General features: G+C 35.2%; 3 protein-coding genes across 6 annotated transcripts; 2 read left to right on the plus strand and 1 right to left on the minus strand.

The window, feature by feature from the left end:
- The first annotated feature begins 3,468 nt into the window (after positions 1-3,468).
- On the plus strand, positions 3,469-6,308 carry LOC140813216 (gibberellin 2-beta-dioxygenase 8-like). The gene is made up of 5 exons (XM_073171701.1): positions 3,469-3,736; positions 4,021-4,091; positions 4,723-5,168; positions 5,445-5,766; positions 5,848-6,308. Exons 2-5 carry the CDS (start codon positions 4,050-4,052, stop codon positions 6,088-6,090), a joined length of 1,053 nt encoding a protein of 350 aa, XP_073027802.1. The 5' UTR covers positions 3,469-3,736; positions 4,021-4,049; the 3' UTR covers positions 6,091-6,308.
- Positions 6,309-6,887: 579 nt separating this feature from the next.
- LOC140811860 (pyruvate, phosphate dikinase regulatory protein 1, chloroplastic) lies at positions 6,888-9,046 on the plus strand. Of its 2 annotated transcripts, XR_012113554.1 has the most exons (4): positions 6,888-7,414; positions 7,687-8,326; positions 8,462-8,662; positions 8,818-9,046. XR_012113554.1 is itself a non-coding variant. In XM_073169971.1 (3 exons), exons 1-3 carry the CDS (start codon positions 6,917-6,919, stop codon positions 8,563-8,565), a joined length of 1,242 nt encoding a protein of 413 aa, XP_073026072.1. In that variant the 5' UTR covers positions 6,888-6,916; the 3' UTR covers positions 8,566-8,802. The 2 variants fall into 2 exon arrangements, 1 of the variants encoding a protein (XP_073026072.1); XM_073169971.1 differs by lacking the exon at positions 8,818-9,046 and having other exon boundaries at positions 8,462-8,802.
- A 261-nt stretch (positions 9,047-9,307) lies between these two features.
- LOC140811861 (uncharacterized) lies at positions 9,308-12,530 on the minus strand. Of its 3 annotated transcripts, none has more exons than XM_073169974.1 (5): positions 12,396-12,530; positions 11,731-11,935; positions 11,337-11,442; positions 9,923-10,148; positions 9,308-9,826 (listed from the first exon to the last, which is right to left on the minus strand). In XM_073169974.1, the coding sequence occupies exons 2-5, from the start codon at positions 11,923-11,925 to the stop codon at positions 9,745-9,747; spliced, it is 609 nt and encodes a 202-aa protein (XP_073026075.1). In that variant the 5' UTR covers positions 11,926-11,935; positions 12,396-12,530; the 3' UTR covers positions 9,308-9,744. The 3 variants fall into 3 exon arrangements, with proteins under 3 accessions (XP_073026075.1, XP_073026073.1, XP_073026074.1); XM_073169972.1 differs by having other exon boundaries at positions 11,337-11,448; XM_073169973.1 differs by lacking the exon at positions 12,396-12,530 and adding an exon at positions 12,111-12,353 and having other exon boundaries at positions 11,337-11,448.
- Positions 12,531-14,913: the final 2,383 nt, after the last annotated feature.

Here is a 14,913-nt window from a genome sequence, read left to right on the forward strand (position 1 = left end):
TATAAATATTAATGTCATTCAAACAATACAAACTTTTATAATTCATGTTTTTAATAAACAAAAAAGATGAAACCAAATAATTATCACGAGGTGACGAATTGGACCATGAACAATATTTCAATGTTATGAGTTTAAATTAATTTTTGTTGATTATTAGCACAATTCATTATTATTATTATTATTATTATTATTATTATTAGTAATTATATTATTATTGGGATATCGGGTTATGTTCGAGATGAGAATAATATTCATGTACACGCTCTCGATGTATTTAAGAATTTGAAAAATCTCCTAACTCATCTCGTTAAATCAGATTTCCCTGCAGTGCCCCCGAACAGGGGAAATCAAATGGAATTGCCATGTCTTTGACTGATTTGGAAAGTCCAAATCTCCTAGTGATTGACCCCAAATCAACTGCAGCCATGTTTATAAAAATTGCGATTTTGATTCACGCACCCGAATTTATGGTCCGACTGACACCTGATTGCAACCCTCGACACAGAGTCCTCTATCGTCAATCTCATTCCAATATTTATTTTCATTCGTTTATTTGTTATTGTTATGATAAACATAATTGGAATTTATTTTAGAACAAAATTAGAACTACTCCCCAAATTCGCCCACCGTAAAAATCACGGGAAACCAATTGATTCTAAACAATTACAACACTAGACTAGATAACAGTTAGTTTTAGGTAGCCAAAAATCTTTCCAACTAAATCTCGCATGGTTTGTTTTTCGAACAAAAAATATATTTACTACAATATCATCTCAACCAGATATGTCATAGCCCAATCCACTTATGATATTGTTCGCTAAATGAGCGTGTAGCAACCTCTTATGGCACGTTTTAAAGTCGTGGGACCTCGGGCCAAAACAGACAATATCACAAGTGGGCTGTGCAGTGACATTTGGTATCAGAGCGACTCTGCGTGAGTTTGGGATGACGGGACAAACCTAAGCAATGACGATGAGTCCCGAAAGAGAGGTGAATGTCCTTATGACGAAATCTTACATCGATAAATCACGTGAGAGATGTTGGACATTTAAATGAGCGTTTAGCAACCTCTTGTGACGCGTTTTAAATCCGTGAGACCTCAAACTAAGATGGACAATATCACAAGTCGGTTGGACTATGACAAGATATCTATTTCTAAACTTGGTAACTTGACGATAGAGACAATACAAGTCTACGTCTCATGGCTATTTAAAATAATTAAAAGTAGGAACATGAACAAACAATAGATATCTATCGTGAGAGAATTTAGTCTCGTGCCATAGATATTTTTGTGGTATTATTGTGGTACCATATTATTCCAAAATAAATTAAAAAAATTGTTCCGATAAAACATTTGTCGGGAGTACATGCATGCATACCCCACGTTTGGGTTTTCTCTCTTATCCAGAATTAAATATGTTTCAGTTCGACACTAAAAAGAAGACCTCCGCCCCATGACATCACATCATGTGTACCCAAATTGTACACGGATGTCGGCCGAATTACACTGGCTGAATCACATTTTTTACTATTATTATTTAATAATTATTATTATCGGTTCTTTGGGTCCCTTTATTAATTATTCTTAAGTTAGATAATGTTGCAGATTTCGAATTAAATGTCAGCTGACCCCATTTTATTCTGTTTATCATTTATATGCTCGACTAGATATTTGTCATTTTGGATTTTAGGAAATCGTGGAAACTGGAGAGCCATATGTTCTGATCTATAATGGAATGGAAGCTCAACATCGGGGTTGGACGAGGAAGGTCATCTTTGAGTTTATGAATGCGAAGCAAGAAAGTTTTTTTTTTAGCAATGTTTGATTAAGAACTTGGGGTGTTTTTGAAAATTTAATTTTGATTTTTAATAATTGTTAAAACGATTGAATCTCGTGGTTTAAAGTTTTTAATTATTATTATTATTATTATTATTATTATGATCAATGAATCGCACGTTTTAGAGTGAGTCAAAATTGCATATTTCATATCATTGTTTTGGCCCACAACCCATGATTAGATCTGCCGCTTTTTAAATTATTCTAAGGTTTGATTGGAAATTTGAGCACATCGATCGTGTGCGAAGATATGATATAATTTAGGAATGCTGATGAATGACGCCGAGTCTATGAGTTTAACTTAAAGTTCTCGGGTGAATTTTTTTTTTTTAATGATTTTTACATTATAAGCTTGTCGGCACCATCGGTTAATAAATCTAAGCTAGTACCATATTATTCGTGTATGACAATAAATGATCTTGCAAAACTATTACATCAAGTAACCTTTAAATTAATTAAATATCTTCGATTGCACAAACTCTACCTTGTTACACTGTAGAATGAAATAACATTAGTTAATCTATCACATAATTAGCACTAATATTCAGCAAGTGAACCTAGCATTATGTAATGAGAGGTGTTTGAGTTGGTAGAGTAGTTGAAGATTTGGCTACCGATCAAGAGTTAAATTTTCCCTATCAATGCATGGTTTGCCTAACCTGATTAGTGTACTTTATATGTTATTGTGTTAGTTTAGGAGTTTACTTAGTTTTTATAGGAAATACAACCGCTGTGGTAATAAAAAAAAATTGATCCTAGCATTTCTGGAAACTGAATTTGTTACCGGAGAATAGGAGGGAAGGCTCGTACTTCGAAAACATAAAAAGAAGGATAATATGGATGTTATGATGTCGGAATCGAGACAGGCTTCAAAAGTTCGAAGAAGAATGAAATTGGGATATCGAATTATGTATAATTTGATATAGTTGATCTAAAAGATATAAATCGATATGTTCATCGAATATTTTCGTGACTAAATTAGTAAATTTGAACTTTAAAATTGTCTTGCAAGTCATTTCTTGCATTAAAAGTTTTGTTTTGTACTAGTTGAAAGTAAAATGATCCCAGTCTTCCGCAACATCCCAACCAAAATTGGAGCTCTCATTTCATTTGACTGTGCTTCTTCCAAGTCTCTGCTTTACCATCTCTCCGATGAATCTAGGAACAGTCCACATTATTAAGTACTCTCGGACCCAACTGTAATAACGGCACACAGTCTATTGTTTATTATTATATGTCGGCATTCCCCAATATATATACATATTTAATCACTCAAATAATAAAATTGTTGTAATAGTCAACCAAAATCTATGAGAATCCAAATAAATTAAATCCGATTCGTGTCTGATTTGAATTTTTTCCATTCCTTGCCATACCCAAGCTAGTCCCCATATGAAGCCTCCAATCCTCGATCCACTTGAACAAACGGCATCGATCCGATGCAATTATCTTTCTATTTTCAGGGGAAAAAAAAGAATCGAGTTTTAATACCTTCAAAGGTAGAACACATTGTCGGATTAGTGAGTGGTTGTATTACAAGCTGCGTGTTCGTCTCTTTAACATAGATCATCAATCCTCAATTGTACCATATCCCTGTGAATGAAATATTTTCAATTCAAAATTATTGCATATGGCCCCCTTTTCTCGTATAAATATCTATCTATCCCACTCCAATCTTCTAGGACAACTAATTCCATAGTGCTTCCACCATTCCATATCTCTCTTTCCACCCTCCCTCCTATCTGCCCCGGCCTCCCTAGCCCAGAAAGCCATTCCTTACCATTCCCCGCATCTCTTCTAACAAATTATTGATGTTCTTCATGTTTTTACTCGACTAGCTAGAAATATCTCAGTGAGAGTGACCGGCAGGGATATATAGTCGCTTTCTTTCCACAGCACGTACGCGTCAAGTTTATGTTGAGTATTACATTTGCATTAGCATGTAACTACGGTTTCTGGATGTACATATGCACTAAATATTGCAGGACCCGAGGGCTGAGAATTCAAACATTCTCGATGAACGTAGTTATATATAAATATGTCGGTGTGTGCACATCACCATGCAAATATTTAACCACGTATATATCCTCCTATGGGTGTTTTGGTGCAAAACGATGGAGACCATGCATTGATTCTTTTTGTAATTAAGTTGCCATTATTGACTTTGTGATTAATATTTGCAGGATCAAATATTAGTGGGAAAATAATCAACATGGTACTGTTGTCTTTGAACCAGTCAAAATATCTCAACAACGTAAGTACACACATCTACCGATTGATCTCTTTTCTCATCTACAGTTACTTTTCTGCGATTAAAAACTTTGATCAAAAGATGAGTGAAGAAAGTTGTATTTTCCGAGTTAGTTTCGCGTGTATTAAAGGTACACTCGGTAGTGGGTCCTGCTTGCTATAAAGGTAAACATATCGTCAATTATTTCCCCAAAACAAACGCCCCTCTCCCCCAAACGTGTTAAATGTCGGCGTTGACTGACCTTGTCTCCAAATTCATCAAAGGCGTGCAGATGGAGGGACATAACGCAACGTTTTCATCGAGAGCAAAACAAGAAACATAGTCAGAATATGATTTTTATTATCTTTCCCTTGTCTTTTGGAACCATCCACCACATGACCTCAAGTTTCTATGAAACAATGCTCTTGGCCGTGGCTCGCCTTGTTTTTAGTCCAATCTGCATACTCTAATCCTATACGTCCCGATCGTTATAGTCGAACCTTAGAGTACTCGAACTAATCGAATCGAAGCGCCTTGACAAATCTTTATTTTCTATTCCTCTGACGATTCTCTAAATTCCTGCTGATCAGCTTAGCTATATTTGTAGCATATATTATTATGTACATGTGCTACTGATCATTATTGAGTGTTTCAGCTTGTGAGAATGGAAGAATCACCTGATCCACCATTTGAGCAAACTTATGGGAACCTCTTCAAGAATGAGAAGAATATTCCTACCGATCCTCCGGTCGTGGGAGAATGCCAGCTGCCGTTAATCGACCTCAACCAGTTAAATCTTGGAGATTTTGAGAAGCAGGCATGCAAGAAAGACATATCTCGGGCGTCGAAAGAGTGGGGTTTCTTTCAAGTCATAAACCACGGGATTCCCGCGGAGATACTCGAAAGAATGAGACATGAACAAATCAAGCTTTTCAAGAAGCCATTCCATGAGAAAACAAACAGCAAAGATTTGAATTTCTCGACCGGAAGTTATCGGTGGGGGACGCCTTCCGCTACCTGCTTGAAGCAGCTATCTTGGTCCGAGGCTTTTCATGTGTTATTGAGTGATATATTGGGTTCAGGTGGATACAACAATCTCAGGTAAAATATACCGATCGAACCAGTCCCTTTCATTTGCAATTTGATATTTACTTGAAAAAGTTTATATACTCCATACACATCCTTTTGGGCCGCCTATCTGTCTATCTATCTCTTTTATATCTTCGTTCCTTTCTTTCCATCTAAATGCAAATCCTTGCCTCACAAATTATCGTGTATGATTCTTTTGACATGGCAATACAATACAGTATTCATTCATGCTTCGTTATTTAATTGAACTAGATATACTTATTTTATTTTCCGGGATGAAATTTTTAGCTCAACAATGGAGCAATACGCGGCAATGGTCTCTGAACTAGCACAAGATTTGGTAGACATACTGGCCGAGGAATTGGGCTGCGAGTCTGATCATTTCAAAGAAACCTGTCTTCCCAGCACCTGCTACCTTCGGTTGAACCGGTACCCGAAGTGCCCGAGTTACCCTCATATGTTCGGAATAATGCCACATACGGACAGCGATTTCCTCACCGTACTGCACCAAGATCACATCGGCGGTCTTCAGTTGGTAAAAGATGGAAAATGGATCGCCGTTAGACCAAATCCTGAGGCCTTAATAATCAACATCGGTGATTTGTTCCAGGTAAATGGTAAATTGTATTTTATTCGATGTGCCCGATTGATAAAGTAGGTAGATCTTATAAAGGCGTGTAATAATTTGCAGGCTTGGAGTAACAATGAGTACAAAAGCGTCGAACACAGAGTGGTGACAAATGCGGAAAAGGAGAGGTTTTCGACTGCCTACTTCTTCTGTCCGTCTTACGACACGATCATAGAAAGTAACATAGAGCCTCGTGTTTACAGAAGTTTTAGGTTTGGGGAATATAGAGAACGGGTGCAAGAAGATGTTAAGCGTTTGGGGTACAAAATAGGACTTCCTAATTTTCTAGTAAACTGTGGAGCATAGCTAGTTTAAATTAAACTACTGCGTGTAGTTAATTTGTTGAAATATTTTCCCACTTTATGTATATAGTGCAATACATTATTGCTACTATATATTACACAATATGATAAAAGTGGAGATGGTGCCAATGTTTGTATAAAGTTCAGTTATAGTTAATATTTATGGTTGGTTAGTCTTACTGTTTCAAGAATGGACATGAAGTTGTTGATTGTATTTGTACATATTATCTGTTTTAATGTCAATTGTTGTTCGTTAAGCAGTGTTAAATCCATAATGATTGCATTTGACAAGACTTCTTGTAGACTAAAATATAGTATTTTTTTTGACTTTGCCTTATTATAGTAATATCGTCACATATATATATTTTTTTTTATTTTTTTGTGAATCTGATTGAAGTGTTATTACTATGATTTTCATGCATTGATTTTTCTTTATCAATAAAATTATTCAATAAAAAAAATTAGAGTATGTCTCTTGTGAGACGATCTCACGAATCTTTATTTGTGAGACGAGTCAACCATATCGATATGCACAATAAAAATTAATATTTTTAACATAAAAAGTAATATTTTTCATGGATGACCCAAATACGAGATCTGTCTCGTAAAATACGATCCATTAAACCGTCTTACACCAGTTTTTGCTAAAAACTTAATCATGAATTGTTCCTGTACATGGATGTCTTATTTTTTTAAAAATCTAAATAGAATTTTAAAAAACATTATGAATGCCTCTTATCTACGCAATGAAGGGTGCTCTTTTAATCATAACAGTTTGCTGAGATTAAATAACAATTTTTTTTTAAAAAAATAACAAATTGAAAATTTGAATGATGATTTCGTTATCGATCATCCAACGACACAGCCCAGCACCGAGCATCTCTTCTCCTAACCAATCGAAACCTATCCCTTCTTCGCCGCTCGTCTCACAGCCTTCATCGCCTCGTGAGCCGAAGGCTGACAGAATCAAAACCAGTCCTCAGTTGAATCGATGGTCCAGGGCTCGGGCCATACGCTCAGGTCGCAAATTGGACCGTCCTATTCAGCAATTATCAGCTGAAGTTCGGAATTCTGCTAATTCAGCTTTGGGGATTATTGTTAAAGACGACAATACCGATGGAACTGAATTCCAAACATCTTATCCTAGTAAGGAAGGCAGGAGTAACGGAAGGTCTGTGACAGATGTGGCGGCGGGAGGGAAGGCCATTTATATGGTATCTGATGGGACTGGATGGACGGCGGAGCATTTAGTTCACGCGGCTTTGGGGCAGTTCGATTATTGCTTAGTGGATCGGGGTTGCGCCGTCAATACCCACTTATTTTCCGGGGTACGTTGACCGTTTCTCGTCGAAGTTCGTTCTTTTCCTAAATTGACGATGAATATTTTCATCTCTTCCAGTCGGAATATTCGTTTGCATCAATTATTAGTTAACGTGATGACGCATTATAGAGTCAGGTATCCGTATTTCAGCAATCTCCACATGTTGTGATTAATGTAAAAATTATTTGGTTTAGACTTTGTGCTTTTGCCCTCCCTGAGGATATGGTATTAATATGTAGTTGAACTTATTTTTTGTATTTATGTTTGTGATTTGTTGAGATTGATGATGTGGAACCCTTGATGGAAATCATCAAGCAAGCAGCCAAGGAGGGGGCAATGCTTGTATACACTTTAGCTGATCCATCAATTGCTGAAACAGCTAGACAGGCATGTCAGCTTTGGGGTGTAATGTGTACTGATGCACTTAGCCCTGTAACGGAGGCAATCGCATCCCATCTTGGTGTCTCGCCCTCTGGCCTTCCTCGCTGGGCTCCAGGCCGTGAGAACTCACTCAATGAAGAGTATTTTCGAAGGATAGAGGCTATTGAGTTCACCATAAAGCAAGATGATGGAGCCTTGCCTCAAAATTTGACCAAGGCAGATATAATTCTAACTGGTGTATCTCGTACTGGGAAGACTCCACTGTCTATATATCTATCACAAAAAGGCTACAAGGTGGCCAATGTGCCAATTGTAATGAATGTCAAATTGCCAAGGAGTCTTTTTGAGGTTGATCCAGAGAAGGTGTTTGCCCTGACTATTAATCCTGTCGTGCTGCAAACAATTAGGAAAGCAAGAGCGAAGAGCTTGGGCTTCGAGGATGAGAACTGGAGCAGCTATTCTGAAATGGACCATGTTAAAGCCGAGCTGGAGTTTTCCAGAAATATTTTTCAACAAAATCCCATTTGGCCGGTTATTGGTAAGTACATATAATATTTCAAGGTTCAGCTAGTAACTGATATATGAATCACCGTCAATGTGTTGAGGCCAAAGAGAATGTGAATTTATAGTTCTGATATTCGTTGATTCAATCTGTCTCTTGCTTTGATTCCAGAGGTTTCGGGAAAAGCAATAGAAGAAACAGCAGCAATTGTGCTGAGACTATACCATGACAGGAAAAATAGATGCTCAATGCCGAGGATTTCTAAGCGGTACTAAGATGTGAGAACTCTGTTCTGAAACAGGAGTGGATATGATTCTCATTTGGATAAAGAAATCGGTCTTTTACGTGCCAAGATTTCTATTGAAGAAAAAGGTTGACAATATGCTTATTGTATACTCAGCTGAATTTTTAAATAGACCTCGACCTAAATATTGTTGTCATGTAATGGGTGTATCATATTGATCTATCTAAGAACGATGCCATGAAGCCGAATTTGCTAATTTGATCTCTTATGTATCTTCGTGTAGCATCAAGCATGGTTGGATACAGCACTTGGCAGTTCTTAATAATTTGGATCTTCTGGTTAAACATCGTTCCAGAACCTATGTTCCGGCCATCCGGGGCATTCGGTTCACTGATCTGGTCGAAACTGAAATTTGGAAAAATGACATTTGTTTGACTAAAAACACATTGTACTAGAGTATGTGTATTTTAACTAACAATTATCAATTCTTTACTTTTGATTTTGGTCATTAACTCAGTTCTCTCCTACGTTTGATCGCTGCATCTGTTACTACTTCAAAATATTCAAATCATCAAATTCATTTTGACCATCTGCTCAACTCTCTAACTCCGCATATTGCTATGAGTTATGTATGCAAAAATTACTCTGCGATGATATGTTTTCGATGCTTATCCTCATGAAAGCCACAAGCGATATAAAGGAGTAGTTTGCTGTGTGTTGCAGCAGGAGCAAACATAGGTTAATTTGTTGGTAAAAAATAAAAAGTGGCAAAATGACACAATTTCTCTTTGGATATATCCAGAACGCACCAAATTTAGCGGTAGTGAGTTCCAATAAGGAAAAAGAGATAGACTAAACAAATACAGAAAACGGTAGACACCTCGTCTTTCTTTTCTTTTTTTCTTCCATCTCATACAAATAGAAAGATTCTTCAAGCTTTATGCTAGTGCCTCTCGTTTAATGATTTGTTTATGAAAAAAGCTGTCTACGGAAAATATGGTCAAATCCAATGGAAGATCCAACTGATAATACCCCTCGATTCAACATGTTTCTTTTTCTCTGCTTGATCTTTTTGTATTGCATCTCGTCCCGTCCCTCTTGGTAGATTAAGCCAGCTTTCTGGCACTAAAGAACCAGGAACATAACTAAGTCGAGTATGAAATCCTAAAATATGCGGTGTTCGGTTATGCTCAATTTTTCATGGATGTTATTAATTTAGAGCATTCTCATCCCCATTGATCTTGGTCATGGATAAGGTGAAATAGATCAATATTATAGTTCCGATGCTTGACCTGTAACAGATACAAGATAATTACATTTGATTAGCTGCCTGACTGATGCGTGTAGAAATTAGTAAGCAAGAATAATTTTGTTTAGTTTAAACTTACAGAGTTGCGAAGAGGAAAAGTATCCTTCGGGGATCAACTGTCAAGGAAGGTGGATAACGTCGGAAACTAAACCTTTTGCTCTCACATTTACTTTCTGCAGCTGCGTTGCTCAGGCTGCCATTGATGGTAATCTGATGATGGGGTTGGGTAATGGTGGAGTGATCGGTGGCCCCCAATGCCACTACCGCAGTTGGCTTTTCAGGCGTGCTGCTTCCGTGTAAAGTTGCTGCATGGAAAAGTTGCGCGGCTAAATTGTAGAATGTAGTACTAATGTTGTGTTTCTGGTACTCAATTTCGACGTTCTTAAAATTGTGCAGGCAGAATGACTCTGTCTGATTTAAGAATAAAACCTTCCTGAAAGTCCTCTCCTTATACCCACCATATTTTCTTGGCACATTGATCGAAAGCGAGAATTGCATTATTAGTTATATATATTTAATTTTTGTGTAAATTTAAATCTTAATTCAATTTTTTTTACAATTTTAATATTTTTACCTACGTGACGCTGTTGTAGCATCGTCATGCCACTTATGTGTCAAGTACCACATCATTACCAAGATGTCCATATGATTATGTAAATTAAAAATATATATCATTTGCTTGTCGGAGACCATAACGTAAAATCGCTTTCTTGAGCTTGCATACCAAGTTAGGATTCCTAGGAGAAGAGAAGCTTGGAGTTGGAGGAGGCTGAATAAAAATTATTGTGGATCCCTCCTTCCCTTATGTTGTTGAAAGGCATTCTTCACGTATCAACTAGTTAATCATATGAATATCTTGTATTAAATCATATGAGTTGTAACACATCCAATATATCATAGATGGAGCCTAAACAGCTTGAACTTGGAAACTCGTGTTCTAATTGTATATTAGTTTCAAAAATTAAAGTGATGTGAGTTTTTTTATTATTAAGTCTCAACATAACGTCTCACATATTTATGTACAACCAATAGGATGATGGGAGTATTATTAAAATATATGACTTCAATTCTTATAAAATCGCACCAACAATTCAAAGTTGATATATTAAATCTCATCATGTGAAAAAAAAGGTTCCCCACAAGACAAGTTTTGACCAAATGTGTGTTAAGAATGGCATTTGGCCTCTAGCGATCGATTGTGGACAAAAAAAAAAAAACCCCTCGAAACAAAAGGCGTGCATGTGTACAAACTGAACTCAAAGACAAGCTGAGTAAATGCAGGAAAAAAATGTGGCCTTATTAAAGATACTCGTATCTTGGCAGCATAGGGGGCAAGAAACATCAACTTCGTTTTATATTATCAAATCAATTTTCAAATATTTGTTTTGACTAACTTTGCACGCTTTTTAGAGGGGGTGTTGGCTCGACTTATATTTTACGAGAACTAAATATAATCAAAGTTTAAAGTTAAAAAAAGGAAAAACTAAACATACCTCTAGGTGAAGTTGACAACATGCAAGCGTCTCTCTCGTTAGCTCCAAGAATCGAATTAGTTTTCTTCTCTCCACATTTTCCGGATCCTTTTCTTGAAAGGTTTCTCTGCAACTTTAATCGCATCCACCAAGGATATATATATCACAAAAACTATATATTATGTATAATTATATATAATCAGACCACTTTTTCTTTAAAAACGAGAAGATAAAGTAAAGTATCAATCAACTTATTGTCACCCCTGATAATCCATATTTTACATCATTTAATTAAGAGCTTTCGAAAAGTCGGAACAAATAATAGATAATTATTTAATCAAGACGCAGAACACTTTCTTGAGATCGGAGCAGATAATATTTATATGCATAATAAATATAAAAGTGAAAAACTTACCGTAATTCTTGAATTTCCGTTGATGTCTTTCTCAGTGGGAAGACAGAATCTGTCCACCTCCACCACAAAGCTATCGGACTTCATATTGCTCGAGCCTGTTTGTGATCCACCAGAAACAGATGAAGATTTTCGACCTCCGTCGATTCCGAATTCGAATTCTCCGGGCCTAACTGAGCTCTGGTTTTCTGAACTCATCTCCGGCCAACTGAAAACAATAATAAGGAGCTAGCGATATATGAATTTTATGCAGCTTATACAAATATATGTATTTGTACTGACAAAAAACAAAAATGTCAATTACGGTAAGAACAATGAAACAGTAATATATGTAATCTATTCTCATAAAAAGCAATCGGGAATAAGCAATAATTAAATCTTACCAGCATCAGATTTTCTTGATTTTGCCAAAAATCAAGAAACTTAAACCAGGGAATTATTTCACTGATCTAATAATACCAAATTAATTAATCTTGCAGGGTGACTGGTTCAACTTTTGTTTGCCCAAACACATGAAAAGAAATCACGAGTTTGGTTTATTGTAGTAAGCCTCTCGTGAATGATAAGGTAGACAGAAGCTTCATTTGCACAAGAAAATTGAACCAAGTACTACCAAATTAATCACAAGAATTAATATCTAATTAACGAAAACTCCGAAGAATTCTAACCTTGATTAAATCTTCTGAGTTAGCGTGATAAACTCAACGACTGTTCTTTATTATTTCATAGCATTTACAACTCAAATAATGTTAATATATATCTGGACAGAGAAGAGAGAGTTGGCAAGGAGTAAATTTCAAGAATGATTGGGAATGATACATCTTTATATAACTGATATTGATAATAATTAATCAATTGTTGTTTTAGTATAAATGAATTCAATTATTCATGTTTTATTTGACTAAATCATTCATTAGTTAACAACAAAATTTCTTAGCATCCATATATTTTAGGAAAACTATGTGAACGGTCTCATGGTCGTTTTGAGAATTATATTTTCCCATAAAGACTTTTTTCCGAACAAATGGATTTGACCGTCGCACAGATTAATATCAGCGACCAACAATTATTTTATGCCGGGCACGCCCAACCTGTATACTTATAGATATATTCATATCCATATAATGAGAGTCTTACTTGAGTTTATGCTATCTTTTAGCTAGCTTTTTAGATTGTGACTTTGCGATATTTATATAAACACGTTTCACGATCTATTTAATATTTCAATTTGTAACATAATATTGAAAATCTCAATGATGACAAAAACTCCGCTACTAATTGGGACTTTGTATCTTGTAATTTTATTTTTAAAAAAGTTTGAAATACTTGTTCAAGATTAGCAAAAATCCTTTATTTGTCTTAGGCAAGGTGCACATGCATGTACCTATTCTATTCTAGTTAATTTTGGCATTCCTAAACCTACGTGAATGATATTATTTATGTTAAGTAAATCCCAAAAGCTAGCTTCAGGGGGTAAGATTAATTATATTCACTCCCCATGAATTAATCATTTTATCCACGATGTGGGACATTAAACACACCACCAACGAAATACCCTCCCAGCCAAATGAATTGATTTACAAAATTGCCAAATGATGGCACGGATGCCTAATTAAGGAGTCCAACAATACGGTGAAACACTGTTCTGTTACATGTATAAGATGAACTTTGGACCTATTTCAACTCGAAAAAGAAAGCAAAAAAAATTATCCTTAGAGTCGAGACTAAAGAAACATGTATAAACAACCAATTGTTTCCATAGTTTCGATCCTGGTTTACGATTATAGCTTCCATACGTGTTTATTTTTTATTTTTCTTTTTAAGAAATAATCTCAAAAGCGCAAGAGCCTAAAAAAGCATTAATTCAAATTCACTCACGTACTCTATGTGTATCAAAACATTATCCACGAGCTTGTTACCCATGCTTGTCCTGTGTGATTTATTTTTATATTTTAATTTTATAAACTATTATCATTATTTTTTGGTATGGTGACAATAACGCTCCACTCCTGAAGTGTAGTTCCCGGCAGGGGGAAAACAGTTCTAGAAAGGAAGGAACTTCCAAGAAAATATATGTGATCGGGCAATGGCGAAAATATAAATTTCTTCTTTATTATTATTATATAATTATAATTTTTTTGGTAAATAAATAAAAAAAAAACTAAAGAGAATCCGAGGCAAAATGAAATAATTTGTGATGTGAAGTTGAAAGAATCGATCGGAGAATTTGTAGATAGGAACGAGTTAATTTTCCTTGGTATCTATTTTTGGAAGAAGAAGAAGAAGAAGAATAATAATAATAATAATAATAATAATAATAATAATACAAAAGTTGAGCATGTCTCGGATATGGACCACGGATCCGGACCACATCTCTTCCACGCCTGCAGTAGCCTGGGTATCTTGCTGAATCGCCATAGAATAATTTTATGTACTATGTAGTATCTTTATTAATTAAATTTTCTTGAGTAAATTGTATTTATATAAATTTGAGTTTCTGTTGTTAAATTATTTCCTTCTCAAGTGAACAAAAATCTATAAATACGATAAAACTTACCGCTAATTTTTATTTGTTGCGTCACATTTTTTCAATATATATAGGTAAATTTTAGTTAGATTAAAAATCTTCCAGAACGGTTCGGATCCACAACCTGATTTAAATCGTATTGCAAATTGACAAAATAAATGTAAAGAAAAATATATATTAAAGAAGTATAGGGAGAAAAATGTCTTATTTTCTGTCATTTCGAACGACAATAAACGAACTAACTCCAGGAAAATCAAGCATCCAAAAAAATATGTTAAGAAAGTGAGGAAGCTAGCTACACAGACACTCAAATCATAACTACATTTTTTTTCTTTTGAAAGGCAAATCATAACTAATTAGGATCATAAAAAGACGTATAAAAATTATTATAGTAGTTCACGTAAATAATGGTATATCATCAATATGAATCAATTAATTTTTTTTCGAAAATCCACTATTTATAGGTCTAGAATCTCAAGAAATATTAAATTTATGATACATCAGTCGATAAAATAAATATTAGGATATAGAACTTTCCAAATTAAAATAAAAGGGTCAGCTGGCGTCACAAGAATTTTTAGTTTATTTTAAAAACCATATTTATTATTATACAACAACAAAGATAATTCCCCCTAATGTCATCAAATTCTCTATGTCTC

The sequence above is a fragment of the Primulina eburnea genome, chromosome 14 (genome assembly GCF_022965805.1).
Source record: "Primulina eburnea isolate SZY01 chromosome 14, ASM2296580v1, whole genome shotgun sequence".
NCBI lineage: Eukaryota > Viridiplantae > Streptophyta > Magnoliopsida > Lamiales > Gesneriaceae > Primulina > Primulina eburnea.